The 14152-nt window shown below is 38.3% G+C and overlaps 1 protein-coding gene and 1 pseudogene across 1 annotated transcript; one reads left to right on the top strand and one right to left on the bottom strand.

Moving 5' to 3' along the window:
• Nucleotides 1–6957: 6957 nt before the first annotated feature.
• Nucleotides 6958–10413, bottom strand: LOC111219715 (annotated as a pseudogene).
• A 638-nt stretch (nt 10414–11051) lies between these two features.
• On the top strand, nt 11052–13756 carry mrm1 (mitochondrial rRNA methyltransferase 1). The gene has a single exon (XM_022743073.1). The coding sequence runs from the start codon at nt 11280–11282 to the stop codon at nt 12447–12449; it is 1170 nt and encodes a 389-aa protein (XP_022598794.1). The 5' UTR covers nt 11052–11279; the 3' UTR covers nt 12450–13756.
• The last annotated feature ends 396 nt before the right edge of the window (nt 13757–14152 follow it).

Here is a 14152-nt window from a genome sequence, read left to right as displayed (position 1 = left end):
AGAGAGAGATACGAAGTCAAAAAAGGTAAAATGATACAACGGAGGTCAGTACTGATTGGTTTCGTGCTTGTGGTGCCTCATGTGCTGTTAAGTCAATACCACAGTAATGAAAATAACATAGAAAAGTGGAGTTTAAGTACTTCACAGTTGTCAATCTTAGTCCTTGCCCGTATTCGCCTTAAATATTAAATATTTTTCTCTCCAGCCAACAGGAAATCTTGCTTTGGAGATGGAAAAGTCCAAAATCCGCGGGGCAAAGTTGCCAGCTTAGCCCCCAGAAACCTGAGATTCAGCCCGGCTCCCCCAATCCAAAGAGTAGGCTTCCGCAGTAAGGAAACCCCAGAGAAGGACAGTTCCTCTGAGGTCTGGGGCAGAAAAGGGACATTTGCTTCATGCAATAGAGGAGCCTGAGCTGAGCTGGCCAGATGGAAGAATCTGCCCTTCATGTCTACCAAGAGAGTATCTCTGTGTTGGAACCACTGAACCTCCTCTGTCCCCTTCTGCAGTGAGACTTCCCCTAAAAATGGAGAAAGAGGTGGGCCAGTGAGTTGGACTCCTCATGTATACAAATATGATGCTGAATTGTTTGTAAGCCTAAGCCTATATCCCATCTTTAATTCACTTTAATCCTTCAAAGTAACTGAACACACATACCATATTATACATTTTTCTCCCCTGTCTTTTGGCAATGATTATCCCAATCCTCGGAGACGACAATACATAGAGCCCGTTGGATGACACGACTCCTTCAACTCTGGCTTGAGGTCGGGAGACACACACCTTAATGCTAATATTGTAACTGTAAGAGTTGAAAAGTTAATCACCATTAGGTCAAACAGCATTCATCGAAAAAATAACGCGAATTTGTCTTCCATCAACGCCGACTGGTATGACAGATGGATGTTTTTGAAACGCCACTCGATGCAGTCTCGAGTTGCGAGTCGAGCAGAGGAGGAAAAGGTATAATTTCACCAACTTTAAGTTATTCATTTGAGATTTGAACACGTCTCTCTCAGAAACTCAACGAGCCAGAACTTAACTGAACATCAAGTTAAAAAAAATCAGAATAATAGTGTATCGGCTGATATTTGTACAGTAAATTTGTGTAAAGTTTAAATCTGACAAATAAATCATAATGTGAATAGTAAAAAACAATACGACTGATTAAACTTATAAACTTAACATTCTAAAATTAAAAACCTGTAAACTGTGCAGTAATAAACTTAAATGAAGCTAAGTTTTTCTAGTGGGGGCAAAGTAATAACTTCAAACCATAGGTACATTTTTTTTTTTTACAGTTAAATCGAGCTGTCACTAAAATACAAATAATTCAGTCAAGCTGTTATCTGCTGAGACCGTTGTTACTGGCCTTGATCAACTACAATTATAGTTCTTAATTAAATCAACGATTCTTTATCGAAGAGAAGCCTGAACACAAACAAAAAAAGACATTCAATTCAATGCAAGAAATTCTTTCAACAATAATGGATCTTCTCTTATGTCATTTATCTTGTTATCAACAGCCAACCATAGATGTCAACTCTGGTATATCAGTGACAGGTCGGCCAAAGTATTTTCGGCTCAATGTTTTTTTGGCGCCTTTCTAATGTTATGATTTCACCTCTGCGGTTGTGCATATATTCATCTTAATCACTCCAGAGCATTAGAAATGGTCAAATGTCTTTTGACTTTCGCTCTTATATTTACTGTAGTGTATATTCATATCCAGCTTTAGCATGAATTTAAAGTGCGGTTAAAATGTTGAAAACTCATGTAAAAACATGGATTTAAGTAATTTGATTATTTGAATCCACTACTACATACAGTGTATGTATATATATATGTGTATATATATATTACTACTATATATATATATGATAGTGTTAACAAGAATGAGGGTCCAGATTTAGTTTATAGTTAAGTGACTCGATTGATTGAATTTGTGGAACAAGGAAGTGCCCAGCCCTTCTAGCAAAGCTCTTTATATGCGTAAACTATAATCAAAATTTAATCCAGCAAATAAGGGAACATATGAGCTTACTAGCCCTTTTGGTACTCTGTGGGCCAGGGTAGCTATGATTTCCACTTGATCTTTCTCATTACTGCGCCGATGTGCTGTTTTCAGATGGGACAGTCCAGCGAATTTAGAGAGCGCGCAGTTCGAGCGTTTGCATGCAGCGCATGAACAAGGAAGAAAGTCGTCCAGAGATGGAGCTCTGAGCTTTCATCCTTCTATCCTGACACTGGAGATGGTAACGTCTAGAAACCGAATAAACTGGTGCAGTGTAATATTGCAACACTGATGTGATTTGAAATGGACTCCATAGATTTTAACTAACTGTTTAAAATGTCTTCCAGTTGATAACTGATAGTGATCACTCCCTTTCTCCTGTGTTTGCCATTTGGCCCGGCCGTTGCCTCAAACTGTGCACAACAGTCTAAAGTCAGCGGGGCTGCTTTTATGTTTTGTTTGTGCTTTTATGTCACACTTTACTGTGCATTTATAGCACAGGACTGGCATGATCCATAAAGTATTAAAGAAAAATTAAATTACTCTGTGATTCTTGCACTGCAGGGTGTTCTCCTGCTACAGTGTTTCCAAAGTGTGAAGGCAACTGAAGAGAACTTCCAGGGGCGCAGGTGGAAAAAATAAATTAGAAAAAACCAAGCTGTAGAACATCTGGTTAGTTAACACGTCAAGCTATGCATGCTGGCAAAATGGAATTGAGTTGCTTTAAGTAGCTACAGTGAACAGAAGGAGACCGCTGTGCGTCAGGGCCGAGCAGACAAGATGGAGGAAAGTACAGTGTCTCACTTTCCCTTCCATTTTCTACAGCACGCTCGTATTTATGTATGCGTTCCAAGGGTAGTAGTTTCTTGTTTGCATATGACAGAAACAGCAGCAGGTACCTGAATATGCAGATGTTTGATTTTTTTCCACATTGTTTTTACTGAAAAGGTTTGAATCAGTTTTCCTCAAAATGAGGCCTTAGAAGATATTAAGAAGTGTTCAATTTCATTTACAAAGTCCTTTTCTGCCAACTTAAACTCAATGATATTTAATTGACTATCATGATTAATTAAAAATAAGGCACTGATTATATCATGTTATAGGTCAAATTTATTGTCTCAATTGAAATTATGGAATGAAAATATTGTAATGTTCAAATATTGTAGTTCAGTATTACTCTGTAGCTTTGCCAATCTAGCGACTGTAAAAGGATCATAAAGAAAGATAAATGGTTTATTGTTTCCCTCCAGGAACTTTGAGCTGCTTGGCTTGGAGCGATCGGAGCCGATTGCATCGAGAGTGCCCAAAAAAACACACCACCTCACCCGGACCTGTCGGAAGTGAGACCCTCTGGCATGGAACCAGTGGGAGAGACGCCAGCTCCATGCCAGATTAGAGAATGTGCCTCATTTGACTTTGTCTGTGGTGTGGGTGTGTGTGTGTGGTGTGGGGTGGGGGGGGAGAACAAGTCACCAGTCACTATGTATAACTGTTGTTCGCTTTCAGTTCTGTGGGAGAGTTTACATGACTTCTCTGGTCTCAACATGTCACCACGCAGACCAGTGATCTCCGCCAAAGTATGGAAACATGAAGGGGAGGATAGCGCGCCATTGGTGTGCCTTGATATTTTTGTGGTCTCATTTACACCTCTGAAAGTCGGCGCAACGGATTCTTCTTACAAGGCAATTTAATTTAGCTGCCAAGATTAGAGTCCCCCCCTGTTTAGCAGCCACGTGAAGATTACAACATTCAGTTTCTATCACTAATAAATGTACCAAACAGTTATTATGCATGTTTGAGATACAATTGAGTCAGAGCTGTGCCATCCAAAAACTTGACTTTATTAAACAGAAGTTGGAGTTTCTGGTCAGTTTTTATGCAGTTGTCCATCTGGAACAGGAAACCGGGGACTCTAAGCTTGATGTGGCAGGAAAAAAAAATAAGCTTGGATTCCATTGCTAAGACTGAAATAGTAGAGCTTGAACTGTTGATTCATAACCGGAACCAGCTACAACGATCTAGCTTGGTAGTCCCGACCACACTCATTCTCCCTGCCCTAAGTGGAAAAAAAGTCCAAAAATCTTGACTGTATTCGTGCTGTTATTGGACCTTATATCGTTGTTTGCAACCACCAATTCAAATAAGATTTTATCAAGTTAAGTGTGATATCTGGAGTGTTTGAGCCACACTCCAGCATGATTTCATATTTAAAAAATTGCAGCTCTTGAACCAATCCAGCAACCAAGATGAAGTTGTTTCTGTTTGTCCGGGGTTTGTTCAATGAAAAAACAAAGGCAGGATAAATTAACCAGTGGTAAACATTGACATGAAAACCAAAGTGATCTGTTCCTGGTTTTGTTTCTTTATTTCGTTTGTTTTTTATTTTCTTCTTCTTTTATGTAGTTGCAATGGACTTAGCTGTGTCAAAAAAAGATTGGTAGCATGGCTTCAACCAGACATGGAGGAAATATTAGATCTCTGCTCATTTGGCGACAAAAACTACAAACTATTGTCTTGAAAGCAATGATCCTTTTGGCTGCTCTGTTCAGATTAAAGTTGCCTGCGGGTTCAGTCCTTGAACGAGCCCTATATCATTAAGGCGATCTGATAACAAACTACAGTTTTATCTTGTGTTGTGCAGACTCGTTTGACAGATTACGCTATAGCATCCAGTTAATATTGAACAGTTATGTGTAATGCATTGGTCTCTGAGATGCCGTAGCTGACCATTCACAGGAACCATTTTAGATGCTAAATAAGCTTCCTAGCTGTTACGTTATAGCGATGTTCACCAGGTATGCTCTTAACAGGCTGCCAGTTAACCTCTCCTTCTGACTTAATCTCAGTCACAATCGGCAGTGTTTGATTTGCTGCCCATGTTTTTCCTCGCTGCGTTTGCTCAACCTATTTTACATATGATGCAATGGCTTTCCGCAGCTCCATATTTCGACTGCCAGGCGTATGTGTAGGCAGACTTTGGCAAATTACAAAGTTGATCTTTCTTTTTTTGTTCGATGACATAGCTTCCTGAACAAATGTACATAAAACATGGCTGTTATTTTTTATTATTTAATAGTTGGACAGTGTTGATACATTCAATATTGTTCTATGATTGGTATGTTGACATAATTGACAGTTTTGAAAGTTAAATTTTTTTTGGAATAAAATTAACTGTCTATTGATATGTGGATTGATAATGTCTTAAGTTTTTGGTTTGATAAAATGGAAATTGGTTTGAGGCCAATATTGATATTTAATCATACTTGTTTGTGAGATTTGAACTTTACGCTTGCAGTATGATAATTTCATGCTGCTTTTACCTCACCTCCAAATACAATTCAGTTACTACATAAAATTTCACAGCTATACGTTAATAGCTACTTTACAAATTAGATTTAACATACAAAGAGCTTATAAAAATGTTTTTCCTCCAAATTAAACTACCCATAAGTATTGACAGAGCAAAATAATAAGTTGATTGATTAGTCAGATGATACGATAAATTATTAGCAAACTATTTTTGATATCCGTTCAGGTCATTCTCATGCAAAGATGCCACAGGATTTTTGATTCCAGCTTCTCAAATATGATGATTTTAGGTGTTAATCAATTTAAATATATATAATAAATTTCTCCACTGAAAGCAGATTTTATTCAATTACAACTGTGGCTTACTATATTATCATTATTTCTTAAACAGCAGGCCTCCACTCAGAGGTGCACAGAGAGCAAAGTTATTGTCAACTACATTGATAAACACTTAAATCTGCTCACAACTGGAGATTGCACTGGAACATAAATTTAATTTAATATTTTGGGACAAATAAGGCTGCCAACACACTCATTCCTTTGTATCTGAATGTCTAGTTTTTTTTTTTTGTTTAAGTTAATGTGATTTCATGTATCTCCCTTATCTCCTCTTTGCCATCATGTTCTCAATCTTCATGCTTTGAGAATTATAAATAAAGTTGTTTTAAAAAAAGATAAAAAGGTCCTCCAGAGCCACAGAAAACATAACAATTGATGATTAAACTGAACTTCACATGTAACATTTCTTTAATAAAACAACCAGTTAGATCTGAAAAAATGTTTATTGAATAAAGAAAAGCAAAAAAAAAAACCCAAAAAAACAGGACACTTTTTCAAAAAATAAACACCACCGGACTCTTATTAAACATTTTGGTGAAAATCCCTGCTGATCTCAAAAACACCACTGTGAGTTACCGGGAGTGCTTTTCCACTGGTGAAGAGTCAGCTCAACGCACTTTCATTCTTTATCCTTTATATATTTTTGTAAAATAAACCATCTATTGAGTGAATTTAGACAGAAAAAAATGCGGAGATAAATACACTTTTTGTACACCATCTTCAAATAGACCCTGGCATCTGTCAACTGCCGGCAAATAAGATGAAACAAAAAGCGATAATAAAACTGTGTATTTTAAATGATGATGATATAATATAATACAAAGAACACCAAACCAGCCTGATGTACAAAAAGTGCTGAATTGTTATATGTCACCCATAGAAAATAATCCACCTCTAATATTACCAGCTCCGTTTGGGTTTTAAACATTTCGTAATTAGTGTTAATTTAAATTGTGAAAACATCATGCCTTGAGGATTAGTATTTACACACACTTGAGAAATAAATTTTTACTCTCAGAGAATTTGCATCATTTACCAAAGTCCTAAATGAGACATGAGTTTTCTAGACCTAATGAAGAATAATGACCCCTTGCAGGGTTTTTTTTTTTTTTTTTTTGGATAAAACATGATACACGCATAAAATGAAAACAACCATCAAACAGAAGGCCATACACCCTTATAACACAGGCTCAAAAGCCAGCGTTGTGCCAGTTGCACCTTCAATAGAACCTAAACACAGAGATTAGAGTATGGATGTGCCTGTATTAAACAAACCAGGTCCGTCAGTTACTGTGTGTTCAGTCTCTCCGGAGATTGTTCAGCCGCTCCTCCAGAATCAGCGTCAGCGTCAGCCAGGGCGGCCTGGGGCTCGGCTTTCTTTCTCCCGCAGCCCACTGACAGGTTTCCCCCAGGGGTCGGGAGATCTGAGGTGAACACAAAATGGGATTTTAGTGGTTTGCAGATTGTTTTTTTCAATTAATCAGTTATTTGTTTTGTCTATAAAAAATATCTGAAAAAAGGTGAATCTCCCACAGCCCAAGGTGATGCCTTCAATTGTTCTTGTTTTGTCTGACCAATAGTCCAACAAACAAAAAGCATTAAATCTTCATATTGGAGATGCTGGAACCCAGCAAATCTTGGCATTTTTTGCCTAAAAAATAACCATCAATTATCAAAACAGTTTTTCTGATTAATTTTCTCAATCATTGAATTAAATACTCATTGCAGTTCTAGTTCTGATAGCCAATTCCACTTTGGATCCGGTTCCCACCCGCGGTAACAAAAGAAATGCTGAAAACATGCAGGTGACGTAAGCAGCTTCTCATTTAGCTGATGCTAAAAATGACTCAGTGCTGGTGGATTATATCAGCTACAGATAGTTCCTGTTAATGATGTAACAGCTCCACTGAAACTTGAGTCTGTTGGTAATGTGGTCTCTCCAGGCTGCAACTGGAGTCTCCCAAGACTGTGTATCAGTGAAAAGACACATAGCTCTGTAACATCTTGACTTGGAGTTATTCATAACTTTAGTTACTTGCAAATGGTGAAAGCTAAACCTGATGAGCTTTGAAAGAATTCAGAGTTGATAAGTGTCTTTGATGCTGGATCCGGAGTGGATAAAATATTACTGAACCCTACACATGTACAATTTTCATAATTGTGACTGAAGCGTTGGATTTTCCCTACTTGACAATTCATCGGACAGATTCAGACCCAGCTCGTCAACACTTGGAAAACAATGGCGTCACTGCACATGAGACACAATCACAAATGTATCAGAGTGAGTACAAAACATATTATTATTAACATATTATATATATTATATTATTGGGTTTGTTATATCAGATTGTGGATGGTGTATCAAGAAGTCAGAAAATCAAAGCCTTAACCAGCCAGTTTATTTTACTGTTGAGAGTTCTCTGGGAAAAATCCCCTGTATTTCCTAAAAAAAAAAACTGTTATTCAAGAAAAGGAAGTCATTTGAAGTTGTTGGGGAAGGGGTGGGGAGGGCGTTACTCTAATGTTCTCCTACTCAGTTCTATGGTGATGTTTGACGAAAATAAGGAAAAATATGGATATTATAACTGTATGTATATCGATGTAAGATCTCTTTAAAGCCAGAGGAATTACTCCTGAATAAAACACCTCAGTTACTCGTTCACTAATCTGATAAAAAGCTTTTCAGAATTGTTTTCAGTGGTGGCATTTAAGAAGAAAAACAAGAACTAGCTGAACTGAGAATTGGTACACTGAGACCTTATAACTAAGATTTCACAGTTACATGAATTTAGAGAGAAAAGAAGAAGGTACAAGATGCAAGGGGTTAAGATTTTCCAAAGTAAAATCCACCTGTTTTTCTTCTTATTCACTTATTTATTCATCTATCTCATGTATAATGTATCATATGTCTTTTTTTAAGGGATGTAAGGGTGGGCAGCATAGACAGACATGGATATCATAATTCTGAAAACTGTTGTCGTTAACAAATGTGGAACTAAAGGTTTAAACCAAAATGAAAACAACTGTTTTTTTGCATGTCTCAGTCCCTTACCTCTCCTCCTCATCATCCTCATCACCCATGGCATCGTCAATGGCGTCATTCATCATCTCTTCCTTCATGTCCATGATCTCGCTCTGTCGTTCAAACTCCATCATGATCTTCTGAATCTGAGGCAGTTTCAGCTGCGAAAATGGACCGAATATACGATCATGAACACAGGAAGCTCATTGTGTTATTTCCATGGAATAGAATACTTCAGTGATTTTTTGACAGACCTGTCTGTTCATGGTGGCCATGGCTTTGGTGACGCCTTTCATAGCCTGTGCCATGCTGTTGTTGGACTTGAGTGTCTGTATCTTTAGACTGACAGCCTGGATGTTTGCTTTCATCATGATGAACTTCTTTACATAGCGCCTTGTACGAACCAAATCCTTGGCCATGATCTTGACGGCATCCTGCAAAGATTGAAATAACACACATTAACACACGGTTAGAATCCACTCTTTACAAATTATTCTGTCCTCGTAAAACATAAGTTCTTTTCCTTCTTCTCACCATTTGTCCCTGTTTGGCCATTTTCTTTATGTCAGCGATGATCTTCTTCTCCTGTTGCTCCAGCTTCATTCGCTCTCGGTCCAGTTCTCTCATGGCTCGGTTGAGCGCCCTCTGGTTTTGCCTCAGCATTTCCTCTGGGGTCTTTTTCCTTCCAAAAAGGAACTCCATCTGGTTGAAAAGCAAAATGTCAACACAGTCAAACTAAACAGGTTCTGTCAGAAATGAAATCTGGAAGAGAAAAATTACATTGGGGCTGAAATGATTTGTCAATTTGATTAGTTGATTGACAGAACATCAGCAACAAATGCGAATTAAATTATCAAGAATGTCAAACATGTGTTGGTTCTACTTGAAATGTGCAGATTCGCTGCTTTTCATTGGTTTATATCATCACTAATTGAATATGCTCGAGTTTTGGACTGTTGGTCAGACATCATCTAAGGCTCTGGGAATTGGTCATTACCAATTAATTTGTATAACTTTTGTTATCAATTAATCACTTAATTAATCACGGTTAAGTGAAAATCTTTGGATATGGATTTTTGGTCAGACAACTAATCAATTAAACCAGGACATTTGAGGATGTCATCTTGGTCTGTGGGAAATTACAAGCATCATTTTTCACTGTAAGGATTTTGTAGAGCAATAAGGAAGATAAGTTTTTCTGTTTGGCTTGAAAAACAACTAAAACGATTAATCATCTATCAAAATAGCTGAGAATTATTTTGATATCCGATTAATCATTTCAGATCTAGTTGTGTAATTGTGAAAATGTGGAGGAGTAATCTTAATGTGAACTTTTATGTCCAAAGGAATAATGAAACCAACAGTGAAAAACGAAGTTAGTTTCTAACAGTTTCAGCTCTGTTATACCTGCCTATACCTTATTTCCTGGACTATATTACTCAGCAGTTATTTATGTGACTTGAGGCCTTAAGTCTCCTTCCAGCCGTGTTTTATCTGGACTGCCTTGCTCTTTAAATCTGTTTCTACCTCTTCCACATTAACTCCACCAACACAGGCTGAACCCAGCGGTCACAAAGACACCCCCTACAGCGTGTTACTCTCACCGTGAACCAGGAGACTTTAATCCAGAAAGTAAAAGGTGTTTCAGGGCGTATTCTCCGAATCCAATCCGACACAAATTTAAACGATTATTTGTTTTCTTTCCTTCTCTTCCGTGTTGCGATAGTTTCACATCCGGGAAATGACGTCAACGCGTACGCACAAATAGACGTTCGATTTTGTTTCCCGTGTGTCATACGCATAAAGTTCACGACGAAGAGAGGAAGCGGAAATTTTCAAAATAAAATCTAAACTAAAGCTAAAGTATGTGGCATTTAAACTTGTACACAAATATCATACTGTAAAACACTTTCTTAAAAGACTTAAGAAATATTTGAAGGTATAGTGTTCCTTTTTCCTTGTTCTATTTTTTATTTTTACTGTTACTGTATAAAAAGATTGCAGCATGATATTTATATTTATATTATAGATAGATAAATACTTTATTTGTCCCCTAGGGGAAAGCTCACTGGTAATAATGATATTAATAATCTATCTATCTATCTATCTATCTATCTATCTATCTATCTATCTATCTATCTATCTATCTATCTATCTATCTATCTATCTATCTATCAGTGTAGAAACATCAGGGAAGTGTATATGAATAAATAAATACATTTTATATTAACTATATTAACTATATCAATCCTCTCACTATTTTAGAAGCTTATAGTTTTGTTTTTATGTACTACACAATGCTCATTGATTGCTGGGCTTTTATTTTGTAAGTGGGAGTGTTCGATATCTGGTGACTGCCGACGTCTTGACGCGGTTGGACTGCACATGTTCGTATTTCACAGCAGGGGTACAAACATACTACTAGACAGTAGGTGTTGATGGTTGAACAAAGATTCACTTAACTCATCATGAGAGATGTTCAGTGAAATCTGCGGACGCTTTATCTGTGGATTAATGGACCTTTCAGGCAGTTGAACCTCACTCTCTGGGACAGCTACCCCTCTTAGTGCCTCTGGAACTATTTCTAGCCATTTCAATATGTGGGTATTCTCATCAGCAGCACATCAGCACAAGTTGCTGCTTCTTTGGGGTAGGAGATTGCACCAGCCAGTGTCAGCCTCAAGAGTGGGCTCTCAGTTTGCCTATTACCATATCACATCTACTCTCCTGTGCCCAGAGGACAGTAGCATCAAGCCTGTGGTGAAGAAACGACACAGACACAAGCCAGTTGCATCTGATGGATGGCGGGATCATGAGAGGTCAGTCCAGAGTAAAGTGTGGAAGACTGAGATCCCTGTGTTGCAGAGGCAAAATCAAAGGAAGGGAGACGTCCACAGAGTATCATCAGAACTCAGGAAACTGTGTCTGGAGGATTCCCCTGCGGGGAGGGAGAGGCCGGGGATACAGAAGTTGACATTGGATTACAAAGCAGAGAGCCACGAGATTGTTTTTGGCATCGCTCCCTGTCTCTTGGCTCTGACTCAGGGCAGAAGGAAGGCCCGAAAACTGTTTGTAAAAGATGGTGAGGTCTCTCACAGGGCCTCTGTGTTGAAGGTGTGTGAGGAGGCTTGTCGACGGGGAGTACAAGTCCAGCGGGTCAGCAAGAAGGATCTGGACACAATGTCTTCAGGGCGAGTACATCAAGGAGTATGTCTGCAAGCCAGTTCTCTGAGTTATCTCACTGAAGACAGACACCCTGCACCCAGCAGTAAAGACACCCCTCTCTGGCTTGTCCTGGAAGGAATTCAGGACCCGATGAATCTCGGTGCCATCCTGCGCTCTGCTTATTTCCTCGGTGTGGACAGAGTGGCCAGCAGTCTTTGCGACAGCTGTCCATTGACTCCAGTGGTCAGCAAGGCCAGCTCAGGCGCCATGGAGGTGCTTGGAGTGTATGGATATGAAAACCTTGAAGATATGTTGAAGTTGAAGGTGGCACGGGGCTGGCAGGTGGTCGGCACAGTTGGAGCTGAAGCAGAGTCTCGGATTCCTGTCACTCAGTGCTCGGCCTTTAAGATGACTAAACCCACGTTGTTGCTGATGGGAAGTGAGGGAGAAGGGTTGTCCCGGGAACTGCTCTCTCTCTGCCAAACCCTGCTCACCATCCCAGCCGGCAGAGATTTGTTTCCCGGCATAGAGTCTCTGAATGTCTCTGTAGCTACCGGCATCCTGCTGCACTCTCTGCTGTCCTCTAGGAGGTCGACCAGATGACCCCACGCTCAGTACTGTGCAGAAGTTTTAGGCGCTAAAAGTTAAAGATAAAAAGTAAAGTGAGGCTGCATTCAAAGATGATTTATCAATTAGCTTCATACGAAGTGCTGTAAACAATACTAATCAGTATTTGCTGTGACCCTAACTAACCAAATATAAGTCTGACAATGTTCTATATTTTTCTTATTGTCAACAAATCTTGTGAGAAGACACGACAACAATGAATCGATCCTATTAATACATTTTGTGTGTATTTCCTGAGCAATAGAGCTCCATTGTTGTCCAGACACTACCTATTGGAACACAATGAGCCACACTGTTGCACTGGGTGACATGTTCCTTCATCACCATGAACGTACAAACTGTAGTTTATTTTGAGTCACTCCCACATACACAGTCATGTTGCCTGAAATACTCCGAAGAGCAGCAAGTTTGTATTAATCCACAGCTGCAAATAGTTCCCAACAAATGCAAGATTTTCTGCTGTTAGAGTGAAGTTTGTTATTTTAGGGAATTTCTGAGACTTAAAAAAAATAAACCTATGTATTTGTGGCCTGTTTTTGAAGGTTTACATCTTAAAAGTGCCGCAAACAGGGCCCAGAAGTCAGGATTTATTAAGAGACTGACTACACGTTTAATCTTCTAATGGGATTTGTTGACAGTGATAAAGATGTAGAATACCACCAGCTCTATCCTTTAAAATGCTGCTCTCTAGCTCTCTTAAAACAGACACAAGATTTAATAACTGTCTGTCCTGTCAGAATTGTAAAAGAGAAATTGTTTCGAATAAAATAATACTTCATATTTATTCTTGTACATATTTGTCATGTTTTTGTCTTGTTCTGTGTTTTAGTGTTTGTCACCACACACATTCTGTGGACACATGCTGTCAGGGTATAGCTACCACTGAGGACATTATTGTTTCTGAGGTAGAGTTTACTCATGGTGGCTGATTTTGATATGTTTAGAGTCTATATTTTTAGGTTTTATGGTTTTAGGCAGAAAAATACAATAAATAAACAGTGAGTTTGTATTTCTTCACAAGAATTATATTCCTTAGCATTGTTTGAAACACCATAGTCCGTCATGTAGGCTCCTTGATTATAGTTACCTCTTGGGTAAATACTGAAGGGGTTCCGCTGCATCTTGTATATAGGGTTAGGGTTAGGGTCAGATGCTGTGTGTGCTTTTGTATGTCCAGTCATGTTCATTGTATGATACGTTTGTTTTTCTTGTTTAGGTCTCTCTTGCAAAATAGACCTTTATCTCAGTGAAAAACCTGATTAAATAAAAATGATATACATAAAGCATACATGTAAAATTTTCCGAAAGTGAAATTATGTTAAGAAGCCATTATTAAACAAAATGGCAAAAAAAATCTGTTAATATTTGCTATTTTTTTCCAGTTTTTCTATGATAGTAAACTCAACATGTTTGTGTTTTTGACTCAATCAATGTTTTCTGACATTTTATTCACCGAATAAACAAGTCAATTGTTAAAGAAAATAATTGTCTGATGTTTTGATAATGAAGATAACTGTTTTGTTGCAGACTTACAGTACTCCAGTGATGGAATAATAATACTTTGCCCAAGATTTTCAGTGTTTTAAAAATCTAGTTTATTGTTTTAGTAATTAACACACAGAAAACCTTGGGTGAAGTCATATTATTCCATCATAGGAGAACTGTAAGGCTGCAACCAA

This window comes from Seriola dumerili, unplaced genomic scaffold, assembly GCF_002260705.1.
Source record: "Seriola dumerili isolate Sdu_G_001 unplaced genomic scaffold, Sdu_1.0 BDQW01000068.1, whole genome shotgun sequence".
In the NCBI taxonomy this organism is placed as follows: Eukaryota; Metazoa; Chordata; class Actinopteri; order Carangiformes; family Carangidae; genus Seriola; species Seriola dumerili.
The sequence above is the reverse complement of the archived record's forward strand: the minus strand, read 5'-3'. Positions and strand labels throughout refer to the sequence as shown.

Bases quoted from the DNA above. Each gene is read 5' to 3' on its own strand.
- mrm1 (XM_022743073.1), top strand. From the start codon at position 11,280: ATGTGGGTATTCTCATCAGCAGCACATCAGCACAAGTTGCTGCTTCTT.